The sequence below is a fragment of the Crocodylus siamensis genome, chromosome 2 (genome assembly GCF_052110815.1).
Source record: "Crocodylus siamensis isolate JL-2025a chromosome 2, ASM5211081v1, whole genome shotgun sequence".
In the NCBI taxonomy this organism is placed as follows: domain Eukaryota; kingdom Metazoa; phylum Chordata; order Crocodylia; family Crocodylidae; genus Crocodylus; species Crocodylus siamensis.
Genome location: NC_143396.1, coordinates 49,434,805 through 49,449,372, shown reverse-complemented (window position 1 = coordinate 49,449,372; position 14,568 = coordinate 49,434,805). Strand labels below are relative to the sequence as shown.

At 43.3% G+C, this 14,568-nt stretch overlaps 1 protein-coding gene across 8 annotated transcripts in view; it reads right to left on the bottom strand.

Annotated features, from left to right (window-relative positions):
* LIMCH1 (LIM and calponin homology domains 1) overlaps positions 1–14,568 on the bottom strand; it is a 314,049-nt gene that overhangs the window by 151,266 nt on the left and 148,215 nt on the right. For all 8 annotated transcript variants that reach the window (XM_090035832.1, XM_090035833.1, XM_090035834.1 and 5 more), the window contains exon 3: positions 3,073–3,142. In XM_090035832.1, coding sequence (XP_089891958.1) covers positions 3,073–3,142 — 70 coding nt within the window. The remainder of the gene's footprint in view (positions 1–3,072; positions 3,143–14,568) is intronic.

Genomic DNA, 14,568 nt, shown 5'->3' with positions numbered 1-14,568 from the left:
CTATTAAATGAAACAGTCGCTTTAATGCAGTCAAAAACCACTAGTTCTGTAAGATCGCCAAAATCAAATTCTCAACTAATATTGTTTCATTATAACAATTCTGTATCTTCAGCTGGGCTTCTGTTTAGTAAAGCAGACAAAATACCTTCTCAAGCTTCCATAAATAAATACATGGAAATTGAGTTTCTGGAAGGCTGACAGCATTAACTACAACAAAGGACATCCAAAATATTAGATCCTGGCTTAAATAACCTCCTGGAAATGTGCAACTTTTTCCATGAAGTATTCAGTCACTGTTATTGATTCAATATATTATTGGGGTTCTCTGTAAATGGAATTATTTTTGTATGGGTGCCATATCTTCAGACTATTAAAATAAAAAATGGAAAAATACAGTATTTCATCAAATCTGGTATCCATTCAAACATTATGGGTTATTGATTCCAGGTCTGAACAATTTACTGCTTTGGTTCCTATCTCCATTTGATTACAGCAAAGTGCAAGTCTTGATGAGCTATTAACAGAAGCAAGCACCACCCGGGAGTTGAAAGCAGATCAGAACCACGCTGTAGTTTTGAGCATATTTACCTGTTGTTCATATCCTAGATTGAGATTTCTACTGGGGCAAGGATCATCTTTGCATTGCTTAGTGCAACAGGGCCTAGGCCTTAGCTCTTTCCACAATATGAAATACAACTTTCAGTTAGCATGGTGATTGTTTAGGTATCTACAAGGTTGTGAACAAATCACGTCATTCCCAGTTAATCCAGATGAAGAAATCAACCAGCTGTTCTGCAGTCACCCAAAGCTTCTCTACAATGGCACAACCCTCCAGTCTACTGTCACCAGCAGGGGCATATGCAGATGCTCCAACACTTTCTATCGACTGCTGCAGTATGTGCAGATTTCCCTCATAGAGAAGTGCAAGGATGTGAACATGCTCTGGCAGTGCAGTGGAGGCAGATATCGTCCCTTTACAGAAACACTGATGCCAGAAGCAGGTGCACGCATACAAGACATATTTCAGAGTAGCCTGAGACTGACTGAACTTTCCAGCTAAGAGAGCTCAGTTTGTACACACAAAACTTCCCAGTGATGATGCGTAACTACTGAGAAGCCTATAAAACGCTAACTACAGGCTTATGTGGGCAAAAGTACGGTCATTCAAGAGTTCCTGGCCTTATTTTGAAGTGCTCAAGTATATCCTAATGACTGGCTTGAGGTCACCACCATGAAGCTCTTTTGGATACAAACACATTTAATTATCTGCTCTTACAGGACCAAAAGAGAATATTACAGGTACCTTGGGACTTTTGTACAGCTGTATGTTTCATGTTTACTTACTAGGTCTAACTATTTATTTTAGACAAAAAATAAATACTCCCAAGCGTTCAAACTAGTAAACTACATGAATGCTTCAGCTTTTGCTCCAAGTGGGGGGAAAAAGCATCAAAAACTGATTTGTTTCCCCCAGTATTCTATTGGATACCCTGGATTGTATCAGCTATTGTGCATGTAACAGGAAGAACACATGAAAGGTTCATCAAACTTGAGCAACTACCAAAGAAATATTTTGACCACTGATGACCTGGAACAGTAGAAAGGCATCAACAAAATACATGCATGATAAACATCTTTTTTTTTTAATTTACCCTATTTTCCTTGAGTTCGCACTTTTAGAACTATAGTATCTGTGGCTAAAAATCAAGTAAAAATAATGGGGAAAATATGAACTTTCCAGAGGCCATTTCCATTTCTCGTGTATATGCACCAGGGTGAGTCACACACACACACACACACACACACACACACACACACACACACACACACACACACACACACACACACACACACACCCCCTCTATCTTTCCAGTTCATTCCCCCTAGTACTATATAGATCTCCAGCCACCTGCAGCTTCTATAATCAACAAGATCTTATAATTAAAAAAAGGAAATGTCCGTCAGGTGCAGCAGTCTATTAGCTAAGAAGGGCAGCTGTTTCTGGACTAAGGTTTCTCCAGGAACATGATGTGGTACAGTTGGGAAGAAAAAGTTATTATCTACATTGCTGTGGTATCACTATTGCAAAGAAAAAACTCTTATTTTAATAAGTGGACAACAGGAGTCAAAGTCTGATTCTGTGGGATCTGTACAGAGCACTTTAACTACCCATCACACTTGTTTTCTCAAGACTTGTAAAGTTTTATAAATGGCAGAACAGCTTTAACTGCGAGTCAAAATGCAAGGGTTTCTTAAGAGGTTTCTGTTGATGACTGGCAACTTTTACTTTCTCTTTTAAGTCCAGTTGAAATCGCTGTTTAGATCCTGCTGGGAATGTTATCGGCTGGTTTTAGTATACTGAGATAACAGCAGATAAAATACATGATATGAAAATGTAACTTCATCTTTACAAAAAGCCATTCTATTCCTTTTAAAGGGAAGTTGATGAGTGTTAAATGAGGCAGGAGGACTAAGTTGTATGTTCTTTTTAAAGTGTTTAAACCAGGGTGGGCAATCCATGGCACATGTACTACAAGTGGCAGGTGTACTTTGTGTGGGTTGTGGCAGGTCCAGCATGGAGAACAGTGACAGGTTAAGGCAGGAAGGAGAAAGAAGAGCAACAGATAATGCAGGGGAAGGAGCAGAACAACAGATCATTGAAGTAGCACAAAGGGAGGCAACAGAGTTTAACTTGCAACATGCCTGCCAAAAAGATTTGCCCTCCAATGGATTAAACAGTGTTATAGCACCAAGTATCACTTTAAAGAAACTGCATTCAGAATGCCACTTATTAAAATGAGGAGTAGGACTCCAGAACACATCCTTCAGGATCAGCACCTTCCTCTGAAAGATATACAACCAAAGACTTGCTTCTACTGCCAGGGAAAAAGCAGACATTGGAATGCCTCCAGGAGTCTGAACTTACACTTTACATTTCAGTAGGAGTGTCCAAATTTAGCATGATAAAAGAATTCAAATTTCTTTAGACTACATTACAAAATTAAAGTTACTGCTGTCATGAGATTAGGATGTCAGAAGAAATACAGGAATATTAATCTCTAAGATACTCACCAAGCCTGCAATAGGGGTCGGCAGTCTATTGATCTTTTTTACCAGTCCAGGCTTTATTGCATTCAGCAACCTGTCATAAGAAAGAAATATGTCATGAGAAACAAGTCACAAAAAATGAACTGCCAAACAACTTTTGCCTGGCACGTAAATACTTAAAAGGCATAATTGAAAGAGCAGCAAAAAGTACCCATAAAACTCTATTTTTGCATAATTGTAAATTATGTTCTGCACTAAAATATTCCAGATTTAAGTCAGTCTACGTATGTTCCAAATTGAGAGGTCAGCACCTGTTAAATTTTGCACATGAGAAAACCAAACACAACACAGAAGGGGAAATAAGAGTGGGAAGAAGGAACTAGGATACTGAGAAAGGGGAAGATGAAGAGACTAGAATGGAAGACTCCTGGGCTAAAAGAGAGTAAGGGATGTGCTCCTTAAAGAAACTAACAAGGGAGTCTAGAATTTCCTATGTGCATATGAGGTCAAATTTTGAACCTGAAATGCCTGTACAATTGTGGGGGTGAGGAAGCTTCTCAAAGCAAATAAAATAATCCACAATACTTTTAAAAGGTCACACAGAAGCCAACCAGGAAACAATAAAAAGTATACCTGTTTTTATGCTAATACTAGAAGTTCTAAGATTAAAGGTGGGGGAACTTCAATGTTTAGCAGTAAGTAACGATATTAACATGGTGGAATTAAAAATAAATAAATAAATAAAATCAATGGAATCTTGTAATACCAGAATACAAATTATACAGGAATGGTAGAGTAGGTTGTACTGATGGGGGAGTGCCACACCCACATCAAAAACAGCATCAAATCAAAAAGGGTAGATTTTTCAACTGAAAAGAGAGGTAGCATAGAATCTCTATGGACAGAAATTCTAGGTTTAAATAGAAAAAAGTAAGTCTGGGCATGTACTATCAACCTCCAGACCAGGAAGGCAGCAGCAAGCTAGAAATGCTAAGGGAGACTAGAGAAGCTGTAACAGCAGAAAACACAGTTATAATGGGTGACTTCAGCTATCTGTAAATGAACTGGGTCAATCTAACATCAGGCCAGGATGCAGAGACCAATTCCTTGAAGTGATAAAAGACTGCTTCATGGAGCAGTTGGTCCTCGAACCTACAAAAGGAAAGGCCATTCCTGACCTAGTCCTAAATAGTATACAGGGCTTAGTGCAAAGTGTGTGAGCGAGTCACTCTGCAACAGTTGCCAGAATGCAATTGGGTTTGATGTCCATGTAGGAGGGGAGACCAGAAGAAAATCAACAAAAGCTGATAACTTTAAAAAGGGAGACTACACCAATATGAGGAAGCTAGCTAGCTATAAATTAAAAGCCCCCCCCAAGGTGAAGAACTTGCACTCAGCATTCGATCTGCTGGGACAAACATACAAAAAGCCTGAGCCTGAATTGATTAAATCTTTCCAGGTTAGTTTAACCTGGATAGGCTGAATCACTTTGCAACTGTACAGGCATTCCAGAAATGTCAGCATATGGTTGCAGTGGCTCAGGCTAAAAGCTGGGGGGTGCTAGAGCAGCCCTCCCTTCCCTTCCATAGTACTGAGCTGAGTGGGGGGGGGAGGCAGGCCCCAGCAGGACAACCCAGCAGGGAACTGATAACGATGTTTATCACCCCTAACTCTGTGTTTATCACCCCATTAAGAAAACAACAAAGGGACATTACTAGCTACCTGTTGATTCTAGCTGCTGATTAAGAATGCACCATATCCAGCATGTGGTCTGCTACCTACTACACAGACACCTCTCTGCAAGGCAGAGGGGAGGGGGAGCAGACCAGTCTTGCCAGAGCTACAGCCAGGAAGCAGAGGGGAGGAGCCAGCCCAGACAGCATCCCAAGATGCCAGGGGAGTCCAGTGTATTTTAGACCAGCAAAGGGTCTCTGATAGGCATAAACTGGTTTGACCCAAATTAAGATTAAATCTGATACTACTTTCAACCAGGTTTATCTCAAACCAATTTCAGCCAGCCATTCTCAGACTGGTTTATATGCACTGAACATCTGTTCTGTTACAGGTTTAAACCAGTTTCTGATCACTTAAACTGGTTTATGTGTAATGCCTGTCCCTAGTCCTTAAGAACACCATATTGGAGGCACAGAGCAAATGCATACCACAAAGCAAAAATGGAAAGCAGACCAAAAGAAAGCCAGCATGGTTTAATGGCACAGTTACAGAGGCAATAAGCAGAAAAAAAGGCTTTCAAAAAGTGGAAGTCATATCCTAATGAGGAAAATAAAAAAAGAGCATAAATACTGGCAAATCAAATGTAAAACTGTAATAAGACTGAGATTTCAATAGATGAGGTCATAAAGGAAACTGATAAACTAAACAGTAACAAATCACCAGGACCTGATGGCACTCACCCTAGGAGCCAGAAAAAGCTCAGATCATAGTTTCATAGTTGGTAGGGAAGGGAGCTGAGCAGATCATCAAGTCCGACCCCTGCCATGGCAGGAAAGAGTACTGTGGTCAAGCAAAATTGCTCAGAAATTGCTGAACTCATAACTGTAGCATGCAACCTCTGTACCAGAGGACTGGAGGGTTGCCAATGTGATGCCCATATTTGAAAAAAAAAAAAAAAAAAGCTCTAGAGGGGACACAGGGAACAGGCTCATGAGCCTAACTTCTGTTCCTGGAAAACTGGTAAGACAATATTAAAAAAAAAAGAATTATTCAGCAATGGATGAGCATGATTTACTGGGGAGAAATCAACGTAGCTTTGTCCAAGGAAACGTAGCTTTGTACTCAAGTTCCCTGAAGGTGTCAGTAAGCAGGTGAATCAGTGTGATCCAGTTGACATAGCATACTTGGACTTCAAAAGCCTTTGACAAGGTCCAACATCAGAGGTTCTTAACCAAGCCAGGCAGATATTCATGGGGTTACAGAGAATATCCACTTGTAGATTAGAAACTGGCTTAAAGATGGAAAGCAAAGAGTGAGTATAAATGGTTATATTCAGGATGGAAAGAAGTAGCTGGGTCTCCTAGGGATTTGTGTTGAGACCAGTGCTATTTAACATTCATAAATGATCTGGAAAAGGGGGAGAAAGAATAGCAAGGTGGCCAAATTTGTGTATGACAAAATTATACAAAGTGGTAAAAACCAAGGCAGACTGCGAGGAAGTACGAATGGGCAACCATATGGCAGATGAAATTCAATGGAGATAAGCATAAAGTGATGCACATAGGCAAAAATAACCCAAACTATACCTATCGTATGATAGGCTCTACATTAGCTGGTACCACACAGGAAAGAGATCTGGGAGCCACTGTGGACAGTTTACTCAAAACATCATCTTGGTGCTCAGCAGCCATCAAAAAGGCAAGTGAAATGGTAGGGTTTATCAAGAAGGGAATTGTAAACAAAACTGAAAGTATTATAATGCCCCTGTATAAAGCCATGACACCTTGAAGACTGTGCCCAGTTTCTGGTCTTCACACCTTAAAAAGGATGTAGAAGAACTAGAGAAGTACAGAGAAGGGCAACAAGGTTGTTGTACTTAGTGTTATGGAGACTTCCACATGAGAAGAGGGTAGGCCTATTCAGTTTAGAAAAGAGACACTTGCGGGGGGCATAATATGGGTTTACAAAATACTAAATGGCAAAGCAAACGTGACTAGCAGTGTATTATTTACTCCCTCTCACAGTATAAGAACTTGGGGTCACAAAATGAAGCTAGCAGGTAATAAGTTAAAAACTAACAAAGGATTAGTTTTTTACACAAGTAATTAAACTGTAACTCATTTTCTACCAGATGTTGTGCAAGCTGGTATTTTAGCCAGGTTTAAAAAGGGGCTGGACAAATTTTTGGAGACAAAGGGCATTTATAACTATTGAGCATGGGAGTTAGGGATACAGCCTCTGAATCAGAACTTCATGTAAATGCTGTAGGCAAGTGAGAGAAGAACAGTGCTAAAAGCCCTGGTCACACTCAATTCACTCTCCTCTTCAGCATCTACTCTCTGCCATTCCGTGACATAGGATACTGGGCAAGATGGGGCTACGGTCTGACAGTAAATGGCAATCCTGATGTTCTTACTTTCTTATGTTTTTAATTCACAGTTTAGAGACAATCTTGTGATTTGTGAATGGTTAGGACTGGCAAAATTGAAGCTGACCATTATTCATAGAGTTGAAAGACAAGCCTTAAAACAACTTCAAATCTCTTCTCAAAGAAGAACCCAAAAAAGACAAAATTCAAGGTGGGGTAAGAAGTAGAAGTAAAGCCTGAAAGCCAGAAGCACTCTGTTGATCTTGCCACACAATTACTTCAAAAACTGAACACAATAAATGACAACTGGTCCCATCTACTCTCTTTTATGTGGATACCTGAAACACTGAAATACATACAATCACCTGGTGGAAACTAGAGGTAGACGTGGAAAGCATTCTCCTCACAGTTTATAATCTGGTTAACCTGCTATGTGCTAGAAATAAGAGGTGAAGAGAAAATTTACATCCATTAAATTTTAAACTATCAACAATTCAAGATTATTCCCCAACCACCCAGAATTTCAATTAAAACCCTATTTTATTTTACAATATACAAACTGACACAGCTCTACTTGTGCCAAAATATAAATACATGTGCAATACCTTAATTTCTCTTCCAGGCCTGCATAGCAACAAGCTCATAAATCACTATTTTATGCTGTCGTAACTGCAACAGTCAACTTAAGGATTTTTCCTCACGAATTCTCCCTTCTCTGAAGGCTAATTTAATGGTTCCCTTCAACCTGGTCTTTTGCAGGTATGGGAATAAATTATTGCCTAGGGAAAAAAATTGGGACACTAGCAAAAGCCTGGAACATATTTAATCTCCATAATGGTAACTTATATGCTATAACACAGATCTCACCAATAATAATGGTAACTTATATGCTATAACATACATCTCACCAATAATAAAAAGCAAGTACAGAATATCTTAATCAATACACCCAAAGTCAAAGGGTATTTTAAATAAATCTTCAAAACAGTTGGTATTGGCATGATTGTGGATTAATGGTCAAGGAGGGAAGGGAAAGTAAAATGAGAGGTAGAAGGTAAGATATCCACAAGTAGGAAATGAAAAACATGGTCCCAGTTTAGCATTTGGGGAAGTACACAGGGATAGGTAGAAAAGCATAGGATAGAGAGATTCTTAATAATAAACTTTGCTTTCTGATGGAAACAATGCCTCCAAAACGACCTGGCACTAACCTCCCTAGAACTTGTGCACTCAGATGTGTGCCAAATGTTTCTTCCAAAACAGACTGGCTGTTTTTTTTAATTATTGACTCATCCAACCAATAAGCAGCAAGCAAAATACCAAATGTCTTGACCTACCTCATCCATCAGTCTGGCTGAGTCATGATTTGTGAATAGGGTCCTACCAAAATTGCAGAAGTGTGCTGCACAGCAGCTCCTTTCATCTTGCTCATTTCATCATGTGCGCCCTCCCCACCCCACAATCCCGCCGCTGTCCCCGATTGGTGATGGAGCTCCTCCTACTGCTGACTGGCGGAGAGGTTCCAGCAGCCCCACTGCTTGCCACTGATCAGCCAAGAGGCAAAAACTGTGGAATATTTAAAACTGGTGTTCACCTCCTGGCTGATCAACAGCAAGTGGCAGGGGTGCCAAGGCCCCTCTGCCAATCAGGGGCAGGGGAGCATGGGGTGAAATGAGCAAGATAAAGGAGCCACTGTGTGACACACTGCTAACGCAATTTTGATAGGTCCCTATTTATCAAGGAAGCTCTTAGGAGATGTTTCAATTCAAACCAATTACTATTTGTTCACACTTCTTTACTTAGTTACCAAATAGAGCTGTTCATATGCAGACACATACAAAAACTGTTTGTTAAAAAAGTAAATTTTGAACCAACTAAAGCTCAAATGGAAGATCTGTCTTTAAATTGAATGTCTCATTCAAATGTACCATTTTTCACAGAAACAAATGGCATTTAAAAGATATGTGAAAATGTGTACATTGATCTGAAGAAAACAGTAGTTAATGTTAATGGTATTCAAAATACAGCATTCCTAAGAGTTAGCTAGCTAATACCATGTCATGAATAAACTGAAGAACTCAAAGGACTAATTCTGCTAAAAAAATATTATGATAAAGAACTAAGAGTCAAAAAACACTTGTGAGTATTTTGTGGCTTTTCCTATTTCTGTATGGGTAGCCTTAGGCTACCTACGAAATAGGACAATGCAACCTGATATGCACTTTATACTGTTGACAAGTTATCAGAAAATTGCTTAATGTTTCAATTTGTTGCATGACAATGTTCCAAAGTTATCCAGTAGTCAGTTGTCCAACACTGAATATAGAGGCAACACATTCTTTCCTAGCATTTGCAGCCAACCCACTTATGCCTTAGCACAAGATTTAAGTAGCCATACTTTGTTCTCTGCTCTTGCATGGAAACAAATTCCATTAGTGTTCATAGATTTACCCACTCCTTTTTTAGAAATAGCCCCAGCAGTTTTTCTCCTTGGCTTCACATGTCAGAAAATTCCAGTTTTGGTATATGATACAAGCACGATATCTGTAGTGTTTTCAACTCGTTGGTTCTACGTTTACTGTGGGTGGAGGGCAAGGGGCAGTAGGGCTGGGGGGCAGAAGCTTTGGGTGGGGGGCAAGGGGCACAAGCAGGGCATCCTGCCATGTACCCCTTGCCCTCATTCTGTTTTTTTGCCATGCCAGCACTCTGGCACCTTCCAAGGTAGGCATTATGGTGTTTTTTGGCACTCCAGCCAAAAAACATTGCCTACCCCTGCTGTAAAACAAACTGACAGGTTGTGATTGCTGGCATTACAGCATTTCTACGGGAAAGTACTTGTGCTACCTTTCTTGTACTCTGCTTGAAAGAAACATTTTAAACAAAAAGTAGTTGCCATCTAAATGCCACAGTAATTAGTTCAGTTTTACTGATTTTACATGTAATGGAACTACATTTTAGCTAACTTTGGGACAAGATGGATCTCCAAGTATTCTCCTTTCTGTTATATTTAAGTATATAAATATATATTTCCCCACTCTGGGGTCCAGGATCATGGCCACCTCACGTTGTGAAGTCTGCTCCCTTCTGGGGTCTCTGGCACGCCAGCTGGAGGAGCTCCACGCCACTGTCCAGAGACTGCATGCCATCAGAGATGGTGAGCAGGAGACAGACTTCTACTACCAGGCCCTTCACCCCCTGGAGGCGGAGGGCAGACCAAGATCACCTTCCAGGACAAGGGAGAACTGGGGGACCTCCCATTCTGTCCAGACAAGGGGTTGGACCAAAGTGGTAAAGGGCCCCAAGGCATGCCGCACCAAGGTCCCTACCCCGCTGGAGCTTTGCAACAAGTATGAACCTCCTGCAGACCCAGCAGAGCCTGCCAAGGTGCCAGCTCCCGGCAACACAGGCTCAACTGTAGCTACCGGCCCCACTCTCCCCCAGACAAAATGCAAAGTGTTTGTCATGGGAGACTCCATCCTGAGGGGGACCGAGGGGGCAATCTGCTGCTCCAACCCCTTAGCCCAGGAAGTCTGCTGCTTCCCAGGAGCCCGAATCCGAGATATTGTGGAGAAGATCCCTGAGCTCCTCCTGCCCACTGACCGCTACCCTGTGCTCCTTATCCATGTGGGCACAAATGACATGGGTTGGAGCACTCCCAGCTGTGTCATGAAGCGCTACAGGGATTTGGGAGCGGGGCTTAAGGGGTTAGGGGCACAGGCGGTGTTTTAATCGATCTTCCCAGTTTCAGGCTATGGGCTGAGGAGGGAGAGGAGGATCCAGACAGTGAACCAAAGACTGTGGCACTGGTGTCATCAGGAAGGCTTCAGCTTCCATGATCTCAGTTCACTCTTTGGTGAAAGAGGCAGTGAGCTGCTGGGGAGGGACGGCCTCCACCTCTCTCCACTGGGGTGGAGGCTCTTCTCAGCCAGACTGGCTGACCTGCTCCACTGGGCTTTAAACTAAGCCCGCCAGGTGATGGGGGAACTACTGCCACTGCTGGCCTACTGAGCAATCCTTGCAAAGCCAGTAGGCCAAGACACTTAAGAGAGCCCACCCCTGCCACAGCCCTAGAGCGAGCTGTGGGCAAGGCTAGGGGTCCCAAAGGGACACTTGCGTGCCTGTACACAAATGCCAGGAGCTTGAGGAATAAACAGGGGGAACTTGTCCTACTGCTAAACAAATATTTAAGATGTCATAGGGATAACAGAGACCTGGTGGGACTCGACCCATGACTGGGCCACAGGTATAGACAGCTATACCCTGTACAGGAGAGATCAACTGGACAAAAGGGGCAGGAGTGTAGCTGTCTATATCAAGGAAAGCTATGTGTCCCTGCAAGCTGACACCCAGGGTGGAAGTCTACAGACCCTCTGGGTTAAAATCTGTGGGGAACATGGCACAGGGGACACAATGGTGGGAATCTACTACAGACCTCCTACCCAGGATCAAGAGCTTAACCAGGAGTTTGCCAGGGAACTGACTTAGGGTGCACACTCCCAGTACATGGTTGTCATGGGAGACTTCAACTACCCAGACATCTCGTGGGAAAAGTGCTCAGTCAAATCCAACTGGTCGCAAAGCTTTCTCTTGTGAGTGGACGAGCTCTGTCTGATGCAGGAAGTCCATGGGCCAACGAGAGGGAGGTAAAGCACTGCTCGACCTGGTACTGGCAATGGGGGACGACTGATCAGCGACCTAATGATTGAAAGGAAGCTGATTGACAGTGACCACAAACTGATCACATTCACCATCTGCCATAAAGCTGGCAAGTCAGTCAGCAATACAGAAGTCCTTGACTTCAGGAAAGCTGACTTGGACAAGCTAAGGAGGCTTGTCAGTGAGGCCCTAAAGGGCCACAACCCAAAGGGCAAGCGGTTGCTCCTCAAGGGAGCAACCTGGATGTGCAAGCAAAGTCTATCCTGTCTCAGAGGAACGGCAGCAAAAGGGCACAGCAGCCCCCTTGGCTCTCCAGGCAACAAGCGGACCTCCTGCATCTCAAAAGACATACCTACAAAGGATGGAGGACTGGATCCACCTCCAAGGAGGAATATTCTGCACTGGTCTGGACCTGCAGGGAGCAAACCAGGAAAGCCAAAGCTGCGACAGAACTCCAACTAGCTACAAATATCAAGCACAATAAAAAGTCCTTTTTTAGATATGTAGGGAGCTGGAGGAAAAGCAAGGGCAACATTGGACCCCTGCTAAACCAGATGGGACAACTGACACCCAACACCCAAGAAAAAGCCAATTTGCTAAATGGGTACTTTGCGTTGGTCTTTCACCAGTCCCATTGGACACCCCTGCCCATACAGGACAGGGAGGCCTGGGTGAGGGAGATTCAGTGCTGACCTTGTGAAGGAAGGACACCTTCACAAGAGAGGCTGTGAAGGCTGGATACTTTCAAGTCAGCCAGCCCTGACAGCTTACACCCCAGGGTACTCAAGGAGCTGGCAAGCATCATAGCTCAACTGCAGCATGGATCTTCAAGAACTCCCGGTGCTCTGGTGAAGTGTCTGAAGATTGGAAGAAGGCCAATGTGGTGCCTATCTTCAAGAAAGGGAGGAAAGTGGATCTGGCAAACTACAGGCCCATCAGCCTGACCTCTATCCCAGGAAAGGTCTTAGAAGAGGTTATCAAAGAGGCCATTCTTAACAGATTGGCTGATGGCAACATCCTGAAGGATAGCCAGCACAGGTTTGTTGAGGGTAGATCTTGCTTGACTTATCTTATTTCCTTTTATGATCAGGTGATCTATCACTTGGACAAGGGAGAAGAGATTGATGTCATATATCGACTTCAAAAAAGCCTTCGATCTGCTATCCCATGATCACCTCTTGGCTAAACTGGCTAACTGCGGCCTCGGCCTCACCACAATCCATTGGCTGGGGAATTGGCGCCGCTGTAGGACCCAGAAGGTGGTGGTTGACAGAAGTCAATTGTTGTGGTGTGCTGTGACCAGTGGGGTCCCTCAAGGCTCTGTCCTAGGGCCTATACTATTTAACGTCTTCATTAATGATGTAGACATTGGTATCAGAAGTAGACCGGGCAAGTTTGCTGATGACACCAAACTCTGGGGTAAAGTGTCCACACCTGAGGACAGGAGGCTGATCCAGCCAGACCTTGACAGGCTCATGAAATGGGCAGACAAGAACCTGATGGTGTTTAACACTGAAAAATGCAAGGTTCTCCACCTTGGGAAGAAAAACCCACAGCATGCTTATAGGCTTGGCAGTGCTATGCTGGCTAGCACTATGGACAAGAGACTTGGGGGGTCATGATTGACCACAAGATGAACATGAACCTTCAATGTGATGCTGCAGCTATAAGGCAAGCAAAACGCTGGCTTGCATCCATAGATGTTTCTCAAGCAAATCCCACGATGTCATTCTCCCATTGTACTCGGCCTTGGTGAGGCCACAGCTGGAGTACTGTGTCCAGTTTTGGTTTCCACAATTCAAAAAGGATGAGGAGAAGCTTGAGAGAGTCCAGAGGACAGCCACATGCATCATGACAGGTCAGGAAAACAGGCTTTATGATGAGAGGCTGAGAGCCATGGGGCTCTTCAGCCTGGAAAAGCACAACTCAGGATCTTGTGGCCACCTACAAGTTATCAGGGGTGCTCATCAGGATCTGGGGGAACATCTGTTCACCAGAGCGCCCCAAGGGATGACAAGATCGGATGGTCACAAACTCCTCCATGACCATTTCAGGCTGGACATAAGGAAGAACTTCTTTACTGTCCGACCCCCCAAGGTTTGGAACAGACTGCCGCTGCAGGTGGTTCAAGCACCTACTCTGAACGCCTTCAAGAGGCATTTGGATGTCTATCTTTCTGGGAGCCTATGATCCCTGCTGACTTCCTGCCCCTGGGGCAAGCGGCTGGACTCGATCTTCAGAGGTCCCTTCCAGCCCTGCTGTCTCTGAATCTATTCTTCTATTTGAGTTCCTATTCATATCCCTTGCTGATTACTTTCATATTTAAAACATTTAGAGTAGAACTCCATTTCCCAACATGCACTTAAATGACAGCTTTCTAACTGGTATGAGGCATTTTTGGGACTTACACATCCTAGCCTTTGGTATCCTTTCATTTACAGGAGGCAGTAGATATTGCAGCCTATGATGTAGACAGTCAAGATTTGCAGGATCTGTGGCAGTGGTTACAAATGTATGTCATGGTTGGGTGGTTCGGGAGCTGCTTGCTTCCTATGGGCTCTTTTCTCTTCAAGCTGCTGGAGCCAATTTCTGTTGTGGACTTCGATACTCTGGTCAAGACAATGATGCTACTTGTTATGATCACTTGCCAAAGTTTCCTATTAGACAGGATTGATTCTGTAGCAGAGCACTACGGTGCTCGCTACTAGTAACAGTAATAAGGACAGCTGCCAATCAACAAGGCAGCACAGGTGAGGGTTGCCAGGGCAACTAATGTGGGTCAGCTGGCTAGAAGGGGGCAGGGCCTGGCCTTTATAAGCAAC